Here is a 22,768-nt window from a genome sequence, read left to right on the forward strand (position 1 = left end):
AATATTAAAGAAGAAGATATACATATATATTAGTATAAGCACATCTTTATTCCCATTTCTTCCTCATAAAAACACCCGCACACCCGTGAGCGTGCCCGTGAGCGTCAGTGCATGTCAGAATGATGCTGATCCTTTGGGTGCACCAGCCTGTGCTAGCAGCCCTTGTTGATCAGTCTGCATCTCTGTGTGTGTGTGTGTGTGTGTGTGTGTGTGTGTGTGTGTGTGTGTGTGTGTGTGTGTGTGTGTGTGTGTGTGTGCAGTTGTGCGTGTGTGTGTGTCCAAGCGCATGTGTGTGTGTCTGTGATTGTATGTGTTTGTGTGCGTTCATGTGCGTCACTGAGTGTCACTTTCCATTCCCTCCCTGCAGTGCAAACACCCTTCCCACCCGGCCCCTCCCTGTGCCGCTGTGATGCCCAGGCACGATAAGCCTCTTCAGGGCACATCCGTATGAGGCCGGGCCTATTCCTGGAGCTCCAGAGGTGACAGGGGCCATCACTGCTCTTTCTAGCCCCGAGAAGAGAGACGCTCACTGGTGTTGAATAGTGGTTTAACCTCCTTGTCTGCCCGGCAGTCTCAAAGACACACATGCAGCAAAGAGACATTCACACCCATACTGCAGGCCGAGGCCATGTTTGTAGTTTACCCATGCACAGTGAGGGCGGGGTAAGATAGTCTGCGGGTTAAGATAAGATACTAAACTTCATTAATCCCACTCCGGGGAAAAGGTAGTTGTTAGGGCGGCTCATCAGTCAAAAGCGGAGAGAAAGAGTGGTTAAGCGATAAATAGATAAATACATAATAAAAATAGATTTATTTAGGAGAAAATAACCATTGTTAAGATTACCAGTGGAAAAATTCTGGGTAGAACCCCAAAGTCTACCTGTTGGTACCCTGAAGCAAGATTCCTAATCAGCTCATTGTTGACTTGTACAGTATCTAAAAAATAATATGGGATAAAACATCTGCCAAAAAGTACTTTAGAAATGCGTGCGATTGAAATAGGTCGAAGAACCATCTGGGCACCGTGATTTTGTAGAAATTGCTTCAATAAGTCCACTATGGGGTAATAAAGCAAACACACAGATGCGGCGACTGCATTTGAAATATGAAATCACCATTGAAACGAGAACCAGTACTGTGTACTCTGTGAAGCACTGCGGGTATTGGGCATTACAGCATCTTCCATACAGAAATGAGACTGCTTCACTAGACAAATGACATCTTCGGCATCTTACGTGAGCTGATTTGTCTCGGTGTTGTCTCTGCCCAATGTGTCCCTTGTCCCTTTCCATCCAACCAGCATTTTAGTTTGGGTATATTAAGCATTATTCAGCTCACTATCATAACTCAAGCTGCGAGGATCATTTCATGAGCAGTCTGACTGCTTCGACTAAGAAGCAAAATCATGGATTCTAATTGTACCTAATGATTGGCTTATAAAATGTCCACAAAGGCCCGTGGTTAAATTTAAACTACTCCCAACCGAACACCACCCAGTCCTCCCGTTCACCCCACACACGTCTCTCTGTGGTTGGGCTGCCTGGTGGACATTGCCTCCTCGAGCTAAACCTTGTTTGGCCTGCTAGCTAGCCCATCACTTACAATTACATCTGACCCACCTACACAGTTACAAACACACACACACACACACGCACGCACGCACGCACACACACACACACACACACACACACACACACACACACACACACACACACACACACACACACACACACACACACACACACACACACACACACACACACACACACACACACGTGCAAATACACTTTCGCCCTCACACACAAGCACACAAAAAACCTAAATACCCACAAACACAATGATACATGGACTCAAATGCACACAAAGACACACACTTGCAGAGATACACACACACTGACGCAAAAACACACACAAACACGCAAATAGTCACACACACACACCTGTATTGGGCAGATAGGTAGAGACAGATAGCATGTGTCTGCTGGCATTTAAAGGGGAGGCGTCAGGACTGACAAGGCCTTAAAGGGACGGTCGTTAGAGAGATATATGGATGAGAGAGAAGGAGAGGTGGAGAGAGGAACGGATGGAGGGGAGACGCATATTGAGGGAGGCAGAGAGAGAGAGAGAGAGAGAGAGAGAGAGAGAGAGAGAGAGAGAGAGAGAGATAGTTAAAGAGTGAGAGACACAGATGGAGGGAGGCAGAGAAAGAGAGAGAGAGCCATTGTTAAAGAGTGAGACACAGATGGAGGGAGGTAGAAAAAGAGAGAGTAAGAGAGACAGAGATAGAGAAAGAGAGAGAGGAATGGAGGGATAAATTATGGATCAATGACATGTGCAGTACAAGGGCTGGGTGCACACACACACACACACACACACACACATTTCCCCGTGCTGTTGGACCTCAGTGGAAAGCTGCTTCATGGGACTGCTTCATAGATGATTTGGTTTTATTGTTGGGAGATTTATCAGCAACTGAGCTTGGCAATAATTCAATATTAACGTTTATCGTCTTTGAATGGCATTGTATCATCATGCAATGTAGATATCGACTCATCGTGATGGCTAGTTTAATAGTATAAATGAATTACGATGAGGAGATATGCCCTTAAAATCATCAAATATGAGGTTTGAAACATCTGTGACAAAGAAAAACTAGATTCCATCCGGTGAAATACTTTACGTTTCCATATACTCCAATGTTAAGATCCTCAGTGAGACTTTTATGCAGAATGGTATTTCAAATTCACAAGCCTATCGGGATAATTATTGATATTGTGTAAATGCCCCATTAATTATCATGATGATACATTTGTCTACATCCCCAAGCCCCATAGGCAATCATTCCCCAGTGAGCGTGTTGAAAAGCGTGTTGACTGAAGAAGGTTGGAGGAGTGATGATGGACACATAGGGGTCTCCAGTGGGCCACATGACCTCTCCACAGATACAGGGGATATATCTTCCTATAGCGACAAGGGAGCTGTGTTGTAGTTAATAAATGAGTGCAAAGCTGCTAATGAGACCTGCCCTTGGTCAGATGAGAATTGAGCTACTACAATGAGGAGGTCAGTGGATGATCTTGACCTTGCGTTGATTTATATTATATGCTTAATGTTCTTTAGCAGGGATGACTAGCAAAGAGACTAACACACAAAAGCGCACACACACACACACACACACACACACACACACACACACACACACACACACACACACACACACACACACACACACACACACACACACACACACACACACACACACACAAATATTTAGTGAAGACTTTTAAAGGATGTACAATAAAAAGATAAAAAGGGACTGAAATAAAGACAGGAGGAAGGAAAGAGACTCAAAGTAGTAAATAAATAAATAATGGAAAATAATGACAGAAAGATGGAAATAATGAAAGGAAGGTCCAATTTCCTGTAAATGCCTGAATAAAGAGCAATGGCAGGGGAGACAGGGAGGGGGTGAGGGGAGATATGGGAGCTGTGGGATTAGGTTGATCTGAAGCTGAAAAGGAGAAGCAGACTTCCCAGTCACCTTAGAAATCTGATGGGACAGGCTTTAGTGTTTCACTTTTCTCTTAATAACATCACTGTCTCCCTTGTTTGGCTTTAGACGCTGGCTTTCAAGGTATTACCGCCGCCTGCAATTTCTTTGGTGAGCCAAACCCACCACCCCCCCACCCACATTTATGGGAACTTTATTTAAATTAGCCAGTGCTTCGGTGACTGTTGTCAGCTGAAGTGAAAGGGGACCCTAACTAGCGTAGACTTTATAATCCCCAAGAAAGCACTTTTTCAAAAGCAGGAGCCAGGAGTAAAGTACATTTCAAAAGTGTTTTGTTATCCAGGAGGTGAGCAGAGAGGAGTAAATCCATGCGTAACAGCGTAAACAGTATTTGATAGGTCACTATTCTACATGCCAAGGTAAGACACTAATGCACAGTCACATAAAACAATACACATAAACCCGCCACTGTTTCCATATCCGAATCCAAAGTGTAGCAGAAGTTAAGTTGGGTTAGTTTGACTCAAGGGTAAGCCAATGCTCAAAGGGACGTAAACAGTAACTTTGCTGGCTGTTCAGACTTTGTAACTTTGCGACCTTACCCCTGTAAACAGTGGTGGGCAATAAGGATGCAGCGGTCCTTTATGACACCTTTAATTCCCTGTTCTGTACCTGTGAGTTTTGCCCTTGCGTATTTGATAGACCTAACACCGTAATTATCTATATATTAATTAAGTTGACTGCAGGAGACAATATTTAATGGGCGTTATCAAAGCTATTATTACCACAACTTGGACTAAGTTGTGGTTGGCCTGCGATGCGTTTGTTGGCTCTGTGACTGTCGATGTGTGTCCCTCTGTGTGTGTTTATGTGTACTTTATTGTCATTGAGTTGGATTTACGCCCCATGTGTTTCATCCTACGTTGTTAGTTTTCACTCCTGGGCATAGTTCAGATTCCATCATCAACTTTTAATACCCAATAACAAGATGTTTGTGTGCTCGGCTGGACACTGATGATTAACACACACACACACACACACACACGCACGCACACGCACGCACGCACGCACGCACACACGTAATACCTTGTGATGCGTGACATGACCCATGTGACAACCCTGTATTAGGGCGGGACTAGATCTCTTGTGAATGGATATCCTCAGGATCGCATCACCAAAAGACTGCGTATCACTAGGAATAGTAAAGATCTCTAATGCCGCTTTTCCACTGCATGGTACCAGCTCGACACGACTCGACTCGACCCGACAGACGGCCGGCCACTGATTGGCCAGAGAGTGTGACGAAATCACGAGAGCGACATGGCAACCATGCTGGTAACAGCCATAGCAGCGCCGCAGCCAACATATTCCACTTCTTCAACTTCTTCAACATGCCAGCTAATAATAGTAATGTTATCGATGTCCTCCATTGTTGTTATGGGGGTTCTGTCCATGTGTGGGTTGCGTAGGTGTTGTTTGCGTCGCGTACAAAAATACGTCACGGCCCTTTCGCGCAGCCGACCCCGCCCACGTCCAGGAGGTACTATTTGCGGTGGAAAACGACCCGTGCTGCTACCGTGTCGAGTCGAGTCGAGTCGAGCTACATGTGCGGTGGAAAAGCGGCATAATTGGTCGGAATGATTTTGCTTTGGTACTTGGCGATGCGTGGTACAGGCAAAGTTTGAGAGTAGCATATTTCGGGGAGGCAAAGAAGTAACAAAAACACGTTCAGTTCAAAAGATCTTGAGGATTTGACGTTTTTTTTTCGTAATCAGGTGTACTTCAGGACCCACGCTTCAACGCTATAATCCAAACTTGGTGCCGGGTTATGTTGTGGTGTCATTATGTATCAGTGTGCTCGATTACACATCCGCCACACAGTTCGGCAGGGTGAAGGGAACCGGTTGGATTTACAGCTCATTTCACTCTTCTGACTCAAAAAAGTAGATAAAAAACTAAAAGTACAGCGATAGAAAATAAATTATATAATTTAGAGTATTACCAGTGGATGAAACCGATACCCAGGAACCCACACATGTACACACAAACTGGCACGCAAAAAAAACGCACACACACACACACACACACACACACACACACACACACACACACACACACACACACACACACACACACACACACACACACACACACACACTTCTAACCTTTACTTTAGTAAAAGAAGCAATTAAAATGACAACAAAGGGAACATCATCTACCCTACGACCCCCCCCACCCATGCACAAACACAGACACACACAAACACACACACACACGCGAACACAATCTATAATTCCCATGGTTCATTGAGGTGCCAGCCGTTACAATGGTTAGCGGACAGACAGTGATTAATTGATACGTTTGCGCCGTGTATGTTTGTGTGTGCACACACCCCCATGCGTCCTACGTGCACTAAGGTCACTAAATGGCTGTTTAATTGAATTCCTGTATTTCTGTCTAGTAGGATAATGAAAGGAGCAATAGAGCAGAAATGGCACGTTTGCTCTCTCTCTCTCTCCCACTCTCTCTTTCTTTCGTCTCTTTCAGATTTTGTGTCCTTTTTTGTGTCCAGGGGGTGAATTTGTGTGTATGTATGCATGTATACTTATGTTTGTGAGCATGCTTGTGTGCGTGTGTGTGTCTGTGTGTCTTTATAGGTGTGTTTGTGTGTGTGTGTGTGCGTGTCTTTGTAGGTGTGTGTGTGGCAATCAATCCCTACTTCCCCAGTTTACATAGATATGTTTAACACACGACACACCACCATGCCTATTTATCCAATGTAGAAATCAACAGCTGCACATGTCTCTCATAATAACTTAAGCTTTAGATCGTTTTAAACAATCCACTCGTTCTGCTGGCGAGGGGCTCACTGACGTCGACATAGATGGATAAGTACTTTAAGGTGGTTATTATTGTAACTATGAACATATGAATGTATGGCCATGATTAATGTGGGCAGACTCAAATGACTACATACATCAATTAACATCAAAGGAGTCGTGACTATGCAAACGATGAAACACCACAGTCTACACAGCCTGTTTGTTTCTGTTTGCTCTGTTTGTCTCCCAATGTTTATTCCGCGGCTGTTTGTCTTCATCTTCTGCGTAAAATCGGACCTCCTAGCGGTTCCTGGAAAGAGAGAATCCCTCTTCTGTGTTCCTTCCTCCGCTCCCACGTCCTACCGCGGTGTCAGGGGTCAGTCAGGGGGTCAGGGTATTGCGTGGGGCCTGTGCAGCCCCTTCCAGGCCCACTGCGATTAAGCACGACACAGCCAAAACAGGGTTGAAAGCGATTGACGTCCCGCCACGCCGCGTTCACGGGGAGCTAAACGTTTGTCCCGGGTCCAGCGTGGTGTCAGCGTGGTGTCATTGATAACCGTCCCCCTCCCTCCCCTTCCTTCTTTACTGTTAAAGCCCCTCACGGCGGTGGCGGCCGTAAAACCCAGCGACGCAGCAAATCTGTCGCCCACCAGCTGATGACGGAGGACAAGGATTCGTTTGCGAAGCCGCCGAAACAAGGCAGAAACAAACAGCGTGCCTAGGCCGCGGACGGGGGCCCGCCTGCTGCGGCCTAGATGATAATTCTATTAGCGCGCGGCGCGATGAATCATTCCGTCGCCCCGGTCTCCGCGGCGACCCGCTGGCGTGCTGGCCGCCATAGCGGCAGCGCTACCCCGAAATTATAGACACTTAAGTCATCAGCGGGCGCGAAAAAAAAAAATTACACGACTGCTTGAGTCTGCTTAATGCCTTCCCTTCCTGTGGCTGGTACCGGGAGCTGAGGAGGTATGTGTGTGTGGGGGGGGGGGTGGGGGGGAGGGTGAGAGAGTGTGTGCTCTCGGAGCGGGAGAGACAGTGGGCAGCCACTGTGGAGGAGGAGCAGCCCCTAGCTGTCGCTCAAGCTAAAGTATTAGCGTAGCGTGATATTAGTCCTTTCCCGCTAATGCCTTAATGGGCGAGCCAAAGTGTACACTCAGGGTGGGTGGTGAGGCAGTGGGCCGAGTAGACAGGAGGGGTTTTAACTGGATGTGTACGTGTACGCTTTTTTTGCAGTGTTATCACACTGTGGTTAAAGCGATTTCGGAATCGAGAGGGGAATTAGTGGGAGTGTGTGTGCGCGCGCGTGTGTGTGTGTGTGTGTGTGTGTGTGTGTGTGTGTGTGCGCCCACGGGCGTTTGGGTGCTTGGGTGTGTTATTGTGTGTGTGTGCATGTTTGTGTGTGTGCGTGTGTGTGTATGTGTGTACGTGTTTGTACGTTTGTTGAGGTGTGTGTGTGATTTTGTTTGGGTGTGGGTGTGTGTATTTTGGTATGTGTGTGCGTGGGTATGTGTGTGTGTGTGTGTTCCTTCAAGGTCAAAAGGGAGTTATTAGGTTGCTGTGCACTGTTTGCTAATTATGGCTACAAATTAAGAAGACTGAGCCTAGAGGGAAGACTAATGTGGTGCTCTGATGTGCCGTTGCTGTAGTCCTGACACTACTCCCCGTTTAATGACTGGGGATGGATACGTGACAGATAGTAAACTACTGCCAAATGCCTAGTGTCGTTGAACACACTCGATAATAGGATGGGGGCGAACGGTAGGGATTGTTTGACGCTTATGGTTACCAATCCCACAAACACACACTTTGCAAGTAGTGCACCTCTTTGCAGTAGCAAGGTAAACTTTATTTGAGTGCATTTGTTATGGGACCAATGCTACTGACTGGGACGTTAATTGGCAGTTGGTCTGATGAAGAGTTGCAATACGAGGGAGGAATCCTGCAGTGTATGTGATTACAGCTGGCTGGCTCCGACTGCTGTCCTAGTGGTCATACAGTAATCACAAACAAGAGAGATGAACGCAACACACAAACTTAGTTTCAAAGTTGTGTGCGCCGGGTGGTAAATACAACTAAACGAGGTCTTCAATATCGACCACAGTTATGGAGCACTTTCCAAACCACTCAGAGCACTTTACAGGTATTACCTCACATACACACACGCACACACACACACACACACACACACACACACACACACACACACACACAATGACTGTCAACTACACAACACGATGACGCCGGCTATTGTTGGAGGAGCAGTTAGAGAGTTAGATATTGGAGCTCGAGGGCACACAGGGAACTACATTGGAAATGGAACCGGCAGCTCCCCAAACTGTCTCTACAATTTCTCCTCCACCTGATCTTTATGTCGCAAACAGATCTGAGAGCCACGTATTAAGTGAAGGTTCTGGATAGACAGGGTGGATAGGAAAAAGGTAAATCACAGTGCGGTCTGTGTTAAGTGCCATGTTTTAAAATACTCTAGAGAATATATTATGATACTTAAAAAAAATATATATTTTATTTTATTTTAATTTATTTTATTACATTTATATAAAATAGTACTTATGGATAAGACAGTGTTTTGTGCAATGTTCTGTGTACATTGATCCAAGAGTAAATGGAAAGAAGTATAGTCAAACTGTGATTAAAAAATATATACCTCCAAGGGTAAATGTAAATGTAAAACTTGAGAATTAGCATTTAGGCGAAGGAACGCATAGCCACCGGACTCTCTAAAGGGAAATAACACTGCACCATTAGCATGTCCGATATCTCCCCTGTTTTGGAAACGATGACGAGTGAGTCTGCTGTGTTCCAGCCCTGAGGGCAAGGGTAATGCGGTGGGCAGAGAGCATTAACTCCAAACCACCCTCGGAGAAGTGATTTGCTTATTCTCCTGTGTGGACAGAGTTCAGCACCACGGACAGCTACGCTTCTCTGAACGCAACCTGCGGAGCGTTCGGGAGCTCAGTCTCAAAGCCACGGGGGATGGCGGGCAAATCAATCATATCAATACGATTAAATCAGGCCATTGAAAACAAGCCTGACCGCGGCTGGGCCAGCCCTCTGAATGCTTGGTCAGCGATTTGGCTTTGGCATCGTTCAACGGTAGGGAATGGAGGGGGAGGGTGGGGGGGGGGGTTAATGTAGTGGGATCCAACCCAAGAAGGTTTTGGGTTCCATTCCCCATTTGTCTGCCTCCAAACCCGTAGGCTTCGCAGAGCGAGGCATCACAGTCTGCCCCGCTCGTTACCGACATGAATGGGAAACACACTGCTTTATATCTGCTGAAACAATCTGCTGAACGACTCCATACTAAATAGATGATTTTTGGTTATAAAAAGAAACAGAGGGGCCACTCCGTCAATGATGACGGATTGACAGATTTCTGCAAAGAAATCCACTCAAGTAGCAGAGGGAAACAACCACAACAGAAGGCTGTGAGAGAGATGTATGATGCTGTGACGGAGGAAGTAATGTGGGCAATTCGCTGCGAGATAGCGGATCCCTCCTGTGTCGCGTTCAACAGCCCAGTGTCACCGAACACGCGAGTTAATACTAAACATAAGCACTGTGTGTGTGTGTGTGTGTGTGTGTGTGTGTGTGTGTGTGTGTGTGTGTGTGTGTTTTATTCCACCTTTCCAGCTGGTTGTTTCATCGATTTCTACCCAAGTCTCCTCTCCTGTTCTTTAATTCTGGGGCCCGGCGTTTCTCTCTCTCCCTTATCTCTCTCAATTCCATCGTTCGTCTATCACTCGCTTTGACCTTCTACTTTGCATTATCTTCATCTCTCTCTCCCTCACTCACCCATCTCTCTCTCTCTCTCCCTCACCCATGTCTCTCGCTCTCCCTCTAAGGGTCTTTAATTCAATCCATTGTTCTTCATCAGCAAATTACTGGGCTGCTATTCATGCAGTCTCTCTCTCTCTCTCTCTCTCTCTCTCTCTCTCTCTCTCTCTCTCTCTCTCTCTCTCTCTCTCTCTCTCTCTCTCTCTCTCTCTCTCTCTCTCTCTCTCTCTCTCTCTCTCTCTCTCTCTCTCTCTCTCTCTCTCTCCCTCTCTTAATCTGTATGTATTACCAGCTCAAGCCTCCATTCATTTTTTCCTCCAGGGGCCTTGGGCCAGCTTTGTGGCTGATCATAGTGATCCTTCCCCAGGGAACAGTCTGCCTGACACCTGGGTGACTTCCGCGGACTCATTGAATTGTGTCAGTCTGAACATGTGTGTGTAGTGTGCGTGTGTGTGTGTGTTTATCTACATCTGTGTGTGTGTGTGTGTGTGTGTATCTTCATCTTTGTATGCGTGTGTCTGTGTCTGTGTCTGTGTGTGTGTGTGTGTGTGTGTGTGCACGCGCAATATGGCCATGGCCATAGAAGCGTGTTTGTTCGTGTGTCAGGGGGCTAATGGGTAGCTTGAAGGGATTACCAGCTTAGCCACTGGGATTACTGGGACCTTGAACTGACACACACACACACACACACACTCTCACACACACACACACACACACGGTTAATATTACCACTGAGTGCAGGGAGTTGCCCAGAATGAAGAAGCAGTGGAACGGCAGTGTCTTCGATTCAATTACAAAAAAAGAGTGAGGCATCACTCTGAGAGTAGAACAGGGTAGACTGGCGGCTGGGGAGTTCCACTCTGAGCTGGAAGGTTGTGAGTTCAAACCCCCATGTCAGCGGCCCCCCTGTGGTCATATGTGTGGAAAAAATGCCTAGCCCCTATCTGGTCATAAAAGTAGGTATAGTAATAAAAATGATATGTAAATTGCTTTTAATAAAAGTGATAGTAAATCGAAAATACAAAGATGTTAGGGATGGTTTTCTTCTAAAAGTTACAAACCATGGCATGGTGGTTTAAGTCGTTACCCACATTGAATCCCAGTATGATAATAATATTACCAGTGCATAATTTAGCTATTCTCTGTAGGTGCGAGTCAAACACTTACAAAGGCACAGAGCAAGGCAATATCGCGGAGCCATGTTTTTTGATGGATGCCACACTGATTAAACAAGTGCCACAGACACTGCTTTGCTTCACTCTCAGAACACCGTGTGGTTGCCCGGAGACCGTACAGTGGATCACGACATCGGATACAACACATACACACGCAGTGGGAATGGCATGTGAATATTAATAGGCGGAAAACTCCAGGTGCAGCATTTGTACCTTTTGCTATCGTGATTGGATTGCGGACCACCAGCTAAGAGGTAAAAAATGCAACAGGAGCTCTGAGGCATGGAGCTGCAGGCGGTGCAAGCGAACGAACAACAGAGCGCTTTTAGGAGAGCTAGCCCCGGTCGCAGACTGATTATTCTAGATAGCACCACCGGTGCATTTTCGTGTGAGAATGTGTATTAACGCAATATATAACGCAAATTGATCAAAAGCCGAATCTCTTATATATGTCATTTACTTCCTCCATTTACTGCCTCGGTGGCGTGCTAAATATTTGTCATTTTCAGAATGAAATATAAGCACATTTAAAACATTTTCATTTTGTATTGTTTATTACATAGGAAGACTCATTTGTTTGAGTAGCACGAACAGTCAAACTACACAGATGTAAACTAATCATAAATATCATCAGCAATAATGAGGCATTTTCAACGGAAATCCCTAGCAGTCCAATGCGATGGCGGATACAGATGACTCGATTGATCCCGGGGGATCCATTGAATAAAGATAAATACATGAATTAAAGAAATGAGTTTCAGACTCCAACTCCCATCATCGAAAATGCAAACATGGCCACTAAGCAAACACGCGAGGAAGAAGATGGAGAAGAGAATTCAATTAACGAGCATCCCAGGTGCCCAACGCCTACAGATAGAGTCTCAAAGGTCTGCTGCTGCCACACAGAGAACAGATACACTGAGGGAAGCCAAGAGAGGGAGAGAGAGGGTGATAAGGAGAGAGAGAGAGAGAGAGAGAGAGAGAGAGAGAGAGAGAGAGAGAGAGAAAAAAAAAGAGAGAGAGAGAGAGAGAGAGAGAGAGAGAGAGAGAGAGAGAGAGAGAGAGAGAGAGGGAGGGAGATGGAGAGAGAGAGAGAGAGAGAGAGAGAGAGGGAGGGAGATGGAGAAAGAGAGAGAGAGAGAGAGAGAGAGAGAGAGAGAGAGAGAGAGAGAGAGAGAGAGAGAGAGAGAGAGAGAGAAAAAAAGAGAGAGATAGAGAGTTAAAAAGAGAGAGAGCGAGAGTGCGAGTGAGAGGGAGAGAGCGAGAGCGAGAGAGACAAAGAGAGAGATAGATAGAGCTAAAAAGAGAGCGAGAGAGAGAGAGCGAGAGACAGAAATCAACACAGGAAGTACCGCCAGCCTTATTGAAATGATTACACTTCTAATCTGGGGAGGAATGAGCTGAACCGCCGCGAAAGCTGGTTATCACCCCTGAGTTAATGACATCTGGGGTGCGGGTGCTAGGGTGAGCGGCCAAATCCACTCTTTAGAAGGAGCTGACAGCGGGAGAGCCTGGCTGGAGTGATAGCCGCGAGCGGACGTGTGAGAGGAAACGTGGATGTGAAATTAGCAGGAGTTATTCAAAGGGGCCACGCAGTACCGAGCAGTGGAACCAGACTAGGACAATAAATGAATGAATCCAATCTATGTGAGAGAAAGGCCCTTTTAGAGAGAGAGGTGACGGGGCAGGGAGGGAAGGGAAGGGGAGGGGAGGGGAGGAGGAAGGGCCGGATGGATGGAGAGAGAGACGGAAAAGGGGGGAGGAGGGGGGAGGGATAATAAAGAACAGAAGAGAGAATGGAAGATAGACACTAAAACGTCGGAACTAAGGGTTTGAGGAGTGAATGAATGTCATTTGAAAGAAAAGTGGCCAGGCAATGGCCCAGCGATATATTCCAGAGGGATTGATGACTCAATACGGCTGGAATTGAATTAATCTCCCGTTCTGGTTCTCTTTCTGCTCTCTCTGTCTCGCTCTCTCTCTCTCTATGTGTGTGTGTGTGTCTCTCTCTCTTTTCTCTTTCTCTTTCGTAGATCGTACTAGTTTTGTCTTCGATCATCTCAGCCTGAAATGAGCTGGCTTCAATGTACAAGTACATAGAGAAAGTAAACCGTCTAATGAGTTAAAGTCTTTGTAGGTTGACAGCTGGGATTCATGCAAAACGCTGGTTTGAATCCAGAACAGATGGAAAAAAGGTGCACAAAAGGCCATGGGATCTGTCTCTCTCTCTCTCTCTCTCTCTCTCTCCCTCTCTTTCTATATCTTGTCCTACCTTTTTACCTCGAGCAAAGCTATTTAGATCAGCCAACACACTCTCACACACAGGCACACACACACACACACACACACACACACACATCTCCCAGACGCACCTCTAGCCCCCTGCGGTGCAGAACCGATGCAGCAGGAGATGAAATACTTGTACCTCAGGGGTAAACACACCTCATTTCACACCACACGGACACACCTGCGTGAAAATCCATGCATACACATCCACGTTGTGGCGCACTGATAGACTCGGGTTCTAGAATACCGCTCAGGAATAACATTAAGACATCAAAGATAATATTTGGTGTCTTTCATGGCAAGTTTCACACAAGGCTTGACTCTTCACTTCTGATTCGGTGTGAGTGAGGTTGATTTTGTGTCTCTTCGTGCGTGTGCGTATCTAAATGTTGGCCTGTCCCATTCTGTGTGTGTTCGTTTGCATGTCTGTGCCGATCTGTGTGGATGTGTGTGTGTGTGTGTGTGTGTGTGTGTGTGTGTGTGTGTGGGTGTCTGTACCTGTCTGTTCGTTTGCTTGTCTGTACCTATCTGTATGTGTGTGAGTGCGTGTGCGTATCTAGATGTTGGCCTGCCCAAATCGATGTGTGTGTGTTCGTTCTCATGTCTGTACCTTTCTTTGTGTGTGTGTGTGTGTGTGTGTGTGTGTGTGTGTGTGTGTGTGTGTGTGTGTGTGTGTGTGTGTGTGTGTGTGTGTGTGTGTGTGTGTGTGTGTGTGTGTGTGTGTGTGTGCGTGCGTGCGTTTGTTTGCATGCCTGCACCAATCTGTGTGTGTGCGTGTGTGAGATTGTGTGCGTGTGCATGTGCGCCCATGTCTGTGTGAATCCCCATGCCTATACAGTATGTGTGTGTATTGGATGGGTTGACCCAGCCAGGTGTGTAACTGGTGCTGTGGAGCATTACAGATACAGATCTAGGTCACGTCTCACAGTGGAGAGGGAGATAAACTAGCCGTTAGCCGGGATGCGCCGACTTCAAAGCGATGAGATGCTCAGTAACCTGCCCTGTTCGCTCCAATTAAACATAGAGGGTACCATGCCAGCGCCCTGGCCACAACGCATTAATAAGGAGAGCGCAAAGGGACTCCGTGGCAAGGCGTTAGGGCGTGACGATCCTCGGAAGGATGGAGAGGGGGGGGATGCGGTTTTATATTCCTCAAGCTAGTTCGCAAGTAGGATTCCTTTGGAGATGGCCCAATGTGGTTCTTGAGAGTCTTTGATGTGTGGAATTTTATAGACTGAAAGAATTAATCAATTGGATTGCAGTTGATTTGTTCGATGGAATAACCGGTAGAGTAACTGGCCGTGAAAATAATAACCATTAATGGGAAGTTGGTTTGATCGTTTCTTTTAACTGAATGAGTGGCTCCTATTGGTTGGATTACAGAGAGTTTCCACCAATCGGGTTGGGTGGAGCCGGAGAGATAAAGTATGAAGGTGGTAGAAGCAGGTGATATAAGTGGGTTTACTTTCAACGAGATGAGAGGGGTGATAGCGGAGGGGGACAGAGAGAGCTCTGTGGAACAGCAACAGTATTTAAGAGAGCGGAGGATCTGTGGCGCTGCCTTCTGGAACGTCCAAACTGTCAAGTTTTACTTGACAGTTTGGACCGCTTTAGGAGTCCAGGAGGAAGAGATGAGCCTTTTAACATGGTCCCTTGGTCTGACCTCTCTAAATACCTCCGTGCCAGGCTTATTCCTCTTAAACTCAGTCTGTCATTTACACACACACACACACACACACACACACACACACACACACACACACACACACACACACACACACACACACACACACACACACACACACACACACACACACACAGTGAGGACCAATCCAAACGGACAGCTTAATAGCAGAGAAGCTATTTAAGTTTGGATAATATTTGCCACTTTGTGTACGCGTATATGTGTGTTTGTGTCTTTGTGTGTGTGTGCGTCTACGTGTCTGCGTTCATCTGGGCGTGAGATAGTGAGAGACATAAGTAGAGATTTAAAGTGAAGGAGAGATGTGTGTGTTTTTGATACAGGTTTTAAACAAAGTTAAACAGTGATGTATTGAAGAACAACTCACTTTACACTCACATCCTTAAACAAAGTGTCTGCAAAGGTTTAAAATCCAACCCATGTATTAGACTGGCTACTGTAGATATAGGTATGTTCAAATCTTCTTCTATTAGCTTATAATATTATAAGCTTTCTAATGGAGTTTAACGGTTTAACGATGTTACAGCATCATTCATCCTTAGAACTTCATCCATCAAAGCTGTGTCACAATATTATTCATCAACTCTTCAGTCAACTTTTAAGAAAGAAAGTGATACGTTTTCAACTATACTACTTTACATAAAGAATATGCTAGCGCTTATGACAAACAAAAGTGACGACGGCCCGCAAAGTGACTTAAAAGCGAGGGAATGGCCGGTAGCACACAAGGCGTAGCATACATTGTTAGCGTATTAGCAGAGTGAGCCACCACATTGAAATCAATGTAAAAAGTTTAAATGCAAAACAGCACTTAGCTCTAAACGACCCAAGGCAGTTTCCTCTCTCCAGTGTCTTTCGTACACTTATCCGGGTGTAATTCTACATCGCTTCCTCCTCCTGCCCCATTAACATGAGGCCCCTTAATGAAGTGCGTCTGCGGCAGCCATTATGGATCCAAACACCGCAAACACACATTTAGATTATTTATGCTTTCTAACGAGCAGAGGTGTTTTGTCAAACGAGCTAATGAATGCAATTAATATGAGTCTTTGTAAAGGGGGGGAATCTGGGGCAGGCGTGAGAGGTGGGAGACAGTGTTTGACACTCGGCAAGCAATGAACACACTCCGTAGCGACAGGCTGTGTGGGGGTGATGAGGGTCCAGTGGCGACAATTAACTAGTTTAAGAGGACTAAAATGCAACAAAGAAAAATTATTCTCCCGTCGGTTGAAGTTGTGGTGTTGATAAACAGACGTGTCCCGGGGGTAATTTGAGTGAGAATAAGTCTGATGGAATTTTAATTACATTGCATGCACGTACAGTCTGCATGCCCTGCTCCATCCATTCCCCGTTCCTTTCTCTTGTTCTATATCCATCTCTCTTTTTCTCTCTCTCTCTCCCTGAATCACTGTCCTCCCCTTTCCTTTCTGCTCCCCTTACCATCTCTCCCCCTCCCTCCCTCCCTCCCTCTCCCTCTCCCCCTCACTCTCTCTCTCTGTCCTCGTCAATCAAACGGAGGGCACAATTATTTTCGGATAATTTATCAATTTTTATTTCAAGTAGTAAATGTTTCATCAGGCAATCTAACCCACCTTTGCGTCAATAAAATAGTCTTATCAGTTTAATTAATAACATCGCTCCCGAGAGATTAAGTATTTGGTACAACTCCAAAACTGATTGGCTTAGAAGGTAAAAACTCCACAGCCTTTACAAAATTGGTGCCCATCAAAATAGTCCCCAGTTACCGGGGAAATATCGTATCTAAACCTTTCCTGTTTTCAAATCAGGTCTGAAACCTGAATAAATAAAGACACACATGAAATACTAAGGGTTGGACTCTGATGTTAATCCATCCTGGCATCGTTGACGTGGATTACTGCTGCTAAAACTATGATTACACTACGCTGACAACGCAACGCAGATAGAATCTTCATTCAGACAGCATGGGAGAACAGTATGTGTGTGTGTGTGTTAATCATAATCATTCTCGCTATAATGACCATATTCTTGATAATGGATGTGACCTCTTAATCACACTGCTGCAGCCTGCCTCTTTGTGTGTGTGCTTATTTATGTGTGTGTGCGTGTTCGTAGAAAATATGAATGCGTATAAGAGGCAAGACGCGTGATAGGCTTACACACACTGCAAGCCAAATCACATTTCTTGCATCTCAAACGCATGCATATTTTCGAGTTATTTCCCGTCGTCTCCGCTACAGAGCCGTTCCTAATGGACACATCACAGCAACAGCAGCATATCTCCCGTTGTATTTTCTTCATCACATCCAAGCTTGCGTTCCCCCAATTTCCTGCAACATCGGTTTCTATTGGTCGGACTGGGGCCATGTTTGACTTTCTGAGCACCTGGTTCGTCAGACACTACATGGTTGGTTGGACATGATTGGATGAATGATGGGAAACAAAGCCTATTAGGGCGGAGAATAAAAGCTCAACACACACACACACACACAGGCACGTGTGCAAACACATATAAACGCAGGTATACATACACACACAAACACACACAGGCACCTGTGCACATGTACATACGTATATGCGCAGGCATAAGCACACACTGACACACAAAAGCACAGACGGGTACGTGTGCACAGATGCACACATACATGTGCAGGTCAGCGTACACACACACATACACGCAGGCAAGCCCACACATATACACCTCCCTGACTATCATGGACATTGCAATGAGGCGAATAAAACATGCTAAAAGTACACAACAGCACGAATAACTGCTGGCACACCTTCAGCTCTGAGCCATCGAAACTCGACACACCCCCACCACCCACTCACCTGGTCCTGAAGTTGGAAGGGTGGGGGTGTCCATCGTACAGCGACAGGAAGTCGTATTCCTCCTCGATGGCGAAGGACAGGAAGAGGAGCTGGATGCGGCTGCCCTCCTCCCCGATGACCACCCAGGTGCAGTTGGCTCCGTTGGGGTAGCCGTAAGGAAAGCCTGGGGACTCGATGGTCCCGTTGCGGCCTTTCAGCATCCCACCGCACGTGTATATAAAACCTGCAGGAGGGGAGCGAGGGGAGAGGGCCATAGAGAGATTGTGGGGAGAGGGAGAGGGGCAAAGAGAGAGAGGGGAATGGGAAGAGCGATAGAGTGCAAGGAGAGAAGGGGGGGGGGGGGAGAGGGAGGGAGAGAAAGAGGGAGAGACAGACCATTAGTTCAATGCCTTTGCAAACATCATGGTGACCACCCGGCTACCTCTAGGGGTTTGAAGTGAAGGTTTAATAGATTAGAAAGATAAAGTGGAGGAAGAAGGTGATGGTTCAGAGGGGTCACATAAAGCAAAGGGAGACAGGGGGCCGATGTTTCCTGCTGACCGGGCCAATCAGGGTGTGCCCTGGTATGGGAAATGTGTCAATATTAGTTACCAGTTTTTGTTTTCAAGGCATTCATGTGTATGTGTGGGTGTTTGTGCGTGAGTATGAATGTGTGTGGGTGTGTGGGTTTGCGTGTGTGTGCATGCTCGTGTGTGATTAAGCATGCGCCTGACGGCAGAGAAATATCCCACAGAGGGACATTTTAATTCTCTTGGAAGGGAGGGACCATCATTCGTTTGTGAAAATTAGGACACTAATTAAGGACTTCAAAGGAACTGTGAAACACACACAAACATACACACTGAAACACATAGAGAGAAACACACACACGCACACACACACTGAAACACATAGAGAGAAACACACACGCTGGCGGACACACACACACACACACACGTACACACACACACACACACACACACACATAATGCACAAACATTAACACAACCAACACACACACAGCTAATCACCCATACACTGATATGCGCACACACAGAAACACGTCCATAAACAAACGTTGACACAAATAATTCTCCACACACGCACACACACACACACACACACACACACACACACACACACACACAGTCTTCCTCAGACCACACCCTGTGCCACTTAAGCAGCACTAGATGGATGACAGTCTCAGTCAGAGTAGAGGACCGTAATGCTATGTTGACGAGGAATGACAAGCAGTGTTCACCGCAGCTGTCCCGGCATTGTCATGCAAGCGAGGGCTTTGAGAATCTAACCGAAGTGATTTTATATATATAATGCGTGGTAAAATGACAGTGTCATTCTTGATGATAAAATCACAGGGACAAGCATCACACGCTGGAAACAAAAACAGAGCCAGATACATCATGGTGCGATTCTTGTCGGTTACCCACACACATCAGAGTAGAATAGGGTAGAGGCAGTCTCCGTCCACAAAGTGGCACTTTGACTCAATGGATTCATAAAACATGCACGGTGAGAACATTCATGAAGAACGCTGACCTATCGTGGTCAAACGCGCAAGTTGTAATAAATAATGAATCAAAGATGGCGCACACACACACACACACACACACGTTACACACGTTATTTCTGAGACCACACAAAAAAACGAGGCTCTGCTAATTATAACAGACCATAATATAACACAATGATGCACGATTACTTCCTGCCAACGGCAGCACTTCCTAGTATTAACATTGGCATGCACTATGAAGAATGAACATATATATATTTATATACATAAATAGTTTGATAGATCGATATGGTTGATCCAGGTCAGTGTGGGAGTTATTTGTAATCCTCTATGTGCTGACTCAGCAGGAGAAGGTGTTTCTTTCCATAATATAACATGCTGTAGACCCATTTAGACCACTCAGTCTCCTGGAAAGGTCATGGAGGAGGACAACCAGAAACCACACAGGGAAGATAGGTAGGAAGCAAGAAAGAAAGAGAAAGGAAAAAACGAATAAGACACAAAATAAAGAAATGCGACGTGGAAATCAAAATCAAAAGAAGAAGAAAGAAACAAGAGAAAGACATGAGAACACAGAAAGGAGAGGAGGAAATAGACCTCCCTTAAGCAACGGCCATACACACAAAGTGTTATATACACCCACAACCCAACGTCTTCTGCAAATGGTAATGGTTTCTTTGGGGACTCATAGAGGATAAATACTACTACATCTTAATGAAGGAGGCTCTTCATTATCACTGGATGCATGCATGCATGTGTGTGCATGTGTGTGTGTGTGTGTGCATGCGCGTGCGTGCGTGTGTGTGTGCGCGCGCATGTGTAAGTGCGTCTGTATGGGTGGGTGGGCGGTTCAAATATAGAGGAAGGAGGAGATGTATTTTTAACTAAATGAACTGTGCGAGGGAGCCATAATGCTTTCTGGGCATATGGCGAGGTCTGCAATATGCAGACATGGCAGACGCACTCTCCAACAACGCGCAATGGCATTTAGCTTTCTACTCCGTATTTCCGTGCGGCGACTAGGTGATTTGCGAAGTTATGAGCTCCATAACGTGGGTTTTTATTACGATGACGATATTAGTTTTGTTTTAAGTATCAACATGAACCTGTTGTCTTGCCGAGTGAATGGGAACCAGACTGATGACTTGAAGGCCCTAGAGAAGACCCACTGGTCTTCGAGGATTCAAGGTCTATCAAAGCGTTTCCCTGCCCCGATTGTTATTTGGATAAAACCAAAGAGGCTCGTTTTCATTCAAACGTCAATCCCTGGCGATCGTCATGCCATGCTCTCTTGATATGTGTGTGTGTGTGCAAGTATTATGCATATTTAACCTCGGCTAAGGCTGAAGTGGTAGAACAGAAAAGTGATGGTGAACATCTGTATTGTAAATTCTTAATGTAAACTCTCATCGTCTAAAACTGCCTGACTAGCGGACGCTTGAGAATCCCTCATCTCTCTCCCTCCGCCTGGGAACCTAATGAGACGTTTATATCGAGCCACACAGCAGGCAGCCAGATGAAAAGCCAACCAGCAGTGGGTTTAAAAGAGTGTGTATTTTATGATTACCTTTTGCTTCGACTGTATTGATCCCTGAAAGAGAAACGATATGCTTCTTCTCATGTTCCTTAAGCACACTTAACCAGGGAGGGGGGTCGCCAATGAGAGAGCTGATCAAGAGTCATGTGGTTGACCGGGAGGCTGGTAACCAATCAGGGAGCTGATTAAGATTCATGTGGTTCACGGGGTGGCTCGTCGGCCAATCAGGCGGCTGATTAAGAGTCATGTGGTGGACATGGTGGAATCAAGCCAGGCAGGGAGCTGATGAAGAATCATGTGGTTGACGTGCTGAATGTGGCCAATCAGGCTGCTGATGAAGTGTAATTTAGGGCTGGTTGGCCATTCGTGGCAATTCTAAAGAATCATGTGGTTGACAGGGTGGATGGTGGCCAATAAGGAGCCTGATTAAGAGTCATGTGGTTGACACGGTGGATGTCGGCCAATCAGGGCGCTGATTAAGAGTCATGTGGTTGACAGGGTTGATGTCGGCCAATCAGGACGATGATTAAGAGTCATGTGCTCATGTGGTCTTCTCATGTCTAGGATCAAAGAGGATGCCGTCACCTGAGGAGACTGCGGTGAGGCCACATGGTCTCACGTAGCCTAAAGGCCTGATTCCACCGGACGCGTTACGGCAGCGTTACGGCTGCAGCACGTCTTGGCCGCGGTCACCGCAGCAGACAGGTTCCACTCTGATCAATGAGACCATTTCCACCGGGCGCGGCTGCGGAACGTCTCAGCAGCGTCCCAGGAGCGGCTCGCTGTGCCGCAGTGCTATCATTCCGTAGCATTTCTATTTTTGCCGCAAGCCGTTGCTGAACCGCGTCAATTTCAACAGAGCAGATCGAGCAGGGCAGGAAGTGAAAAAGTCAAAGCCATAGAGCATCCGGTCAATTTTCAAAATAAAACACAATACTCAGCTCATGTAGCCTATCACAACTTCACATCAACATTATTATGTCATGACCGGTGGCACCAGGTCAGCAGTCAATCAATCAAGGGGTCTCAGAGGGTCGGCAACATGGGCGACGAGAGACTCATTGTCGAAGTTCAGCAACATGAAGTCATTTATGTACCAAATCCTCCTTTTTCTAAGTACTACTGGCATCTAATTGCAGTAGTTTTGGGAGTGGAAGGTGAGTACATTAGGTTTAGGATTATCGCGTGATCTCGCGTAAATATGGCTGCCGCTGCGCTGCCGTAACGCGCCCGGTGGAAATGCAAGCAGGGCAGAGTCGCAGCCGTTCCGTGCCGCAGCCGTAAAGGCCGATTCATACCTCCGGATCCGGACGAAATTCGTCCGTCGCCCCAAACGTTGCCTCTGGAACTACCCTTCATACCTCCGTCTGGTTTCAGCGTTGTTATGGATGTTACGCAATAAATCCTCTGGAGGGCAGTGACTGTCGTTTCACAAATTAACGGCATCGACAATCGTAAAACATGATATCTGTAGAGATGATTTTGCTTTGTGTCATCCGAAATCTGCAAAAAAGTGCAAAAAGTGTAGGCCTAGGCGGCGGTGGCATGTGAGACCCCTCCCAAACCCGCAGATTATCTCCTCAAAATGTTGTTAAATGACCAGTTACAACTCATTGCCA

The 22,768-nt window shown here is 46.2% G+C and overlaps 1 protein-coding gene across 1 annotated transcript in view; it reads right to left on the bottom strand.

The window, feature by feature from the left end:
• LOC130376229 (CUB and sushi domain-containing protein 3-like) overlaps positions 1-22,768 on the bottom strand; it is a 387,391-nt gene that overhangs the window by 190,072 nt on the left and 174,551 nt on the right. Inside the window, exon 5 of the mRNA XM_056583449.1 lies at positions 18,103-18,325. Within this exon, the coding sequence (XP_056439424.1) occupies positions 18,103-18,325 (223 nt within the window). The remainder of the gene's footprint in view (positions 1-18,102; positions 18,326-22,768) is intronic.

This window comes from Gadus chalcogrammus, chromosome 22 (genome assembly GCF_026213295.1).
Source record: "Gadus chalcogrammus isolate NIFS_2021 chromosome 22, NIFS_Gcha_1.0, whole genome shotgun sequence".
In the NCBI taxonomy this organism is placed as follows: domain Eukaryota; kingdom Metazoa; phylum Chordata; class Actinopteri; order Gadiformes; family Gadidae; genus Gadus; species Gadus chalcogrammus.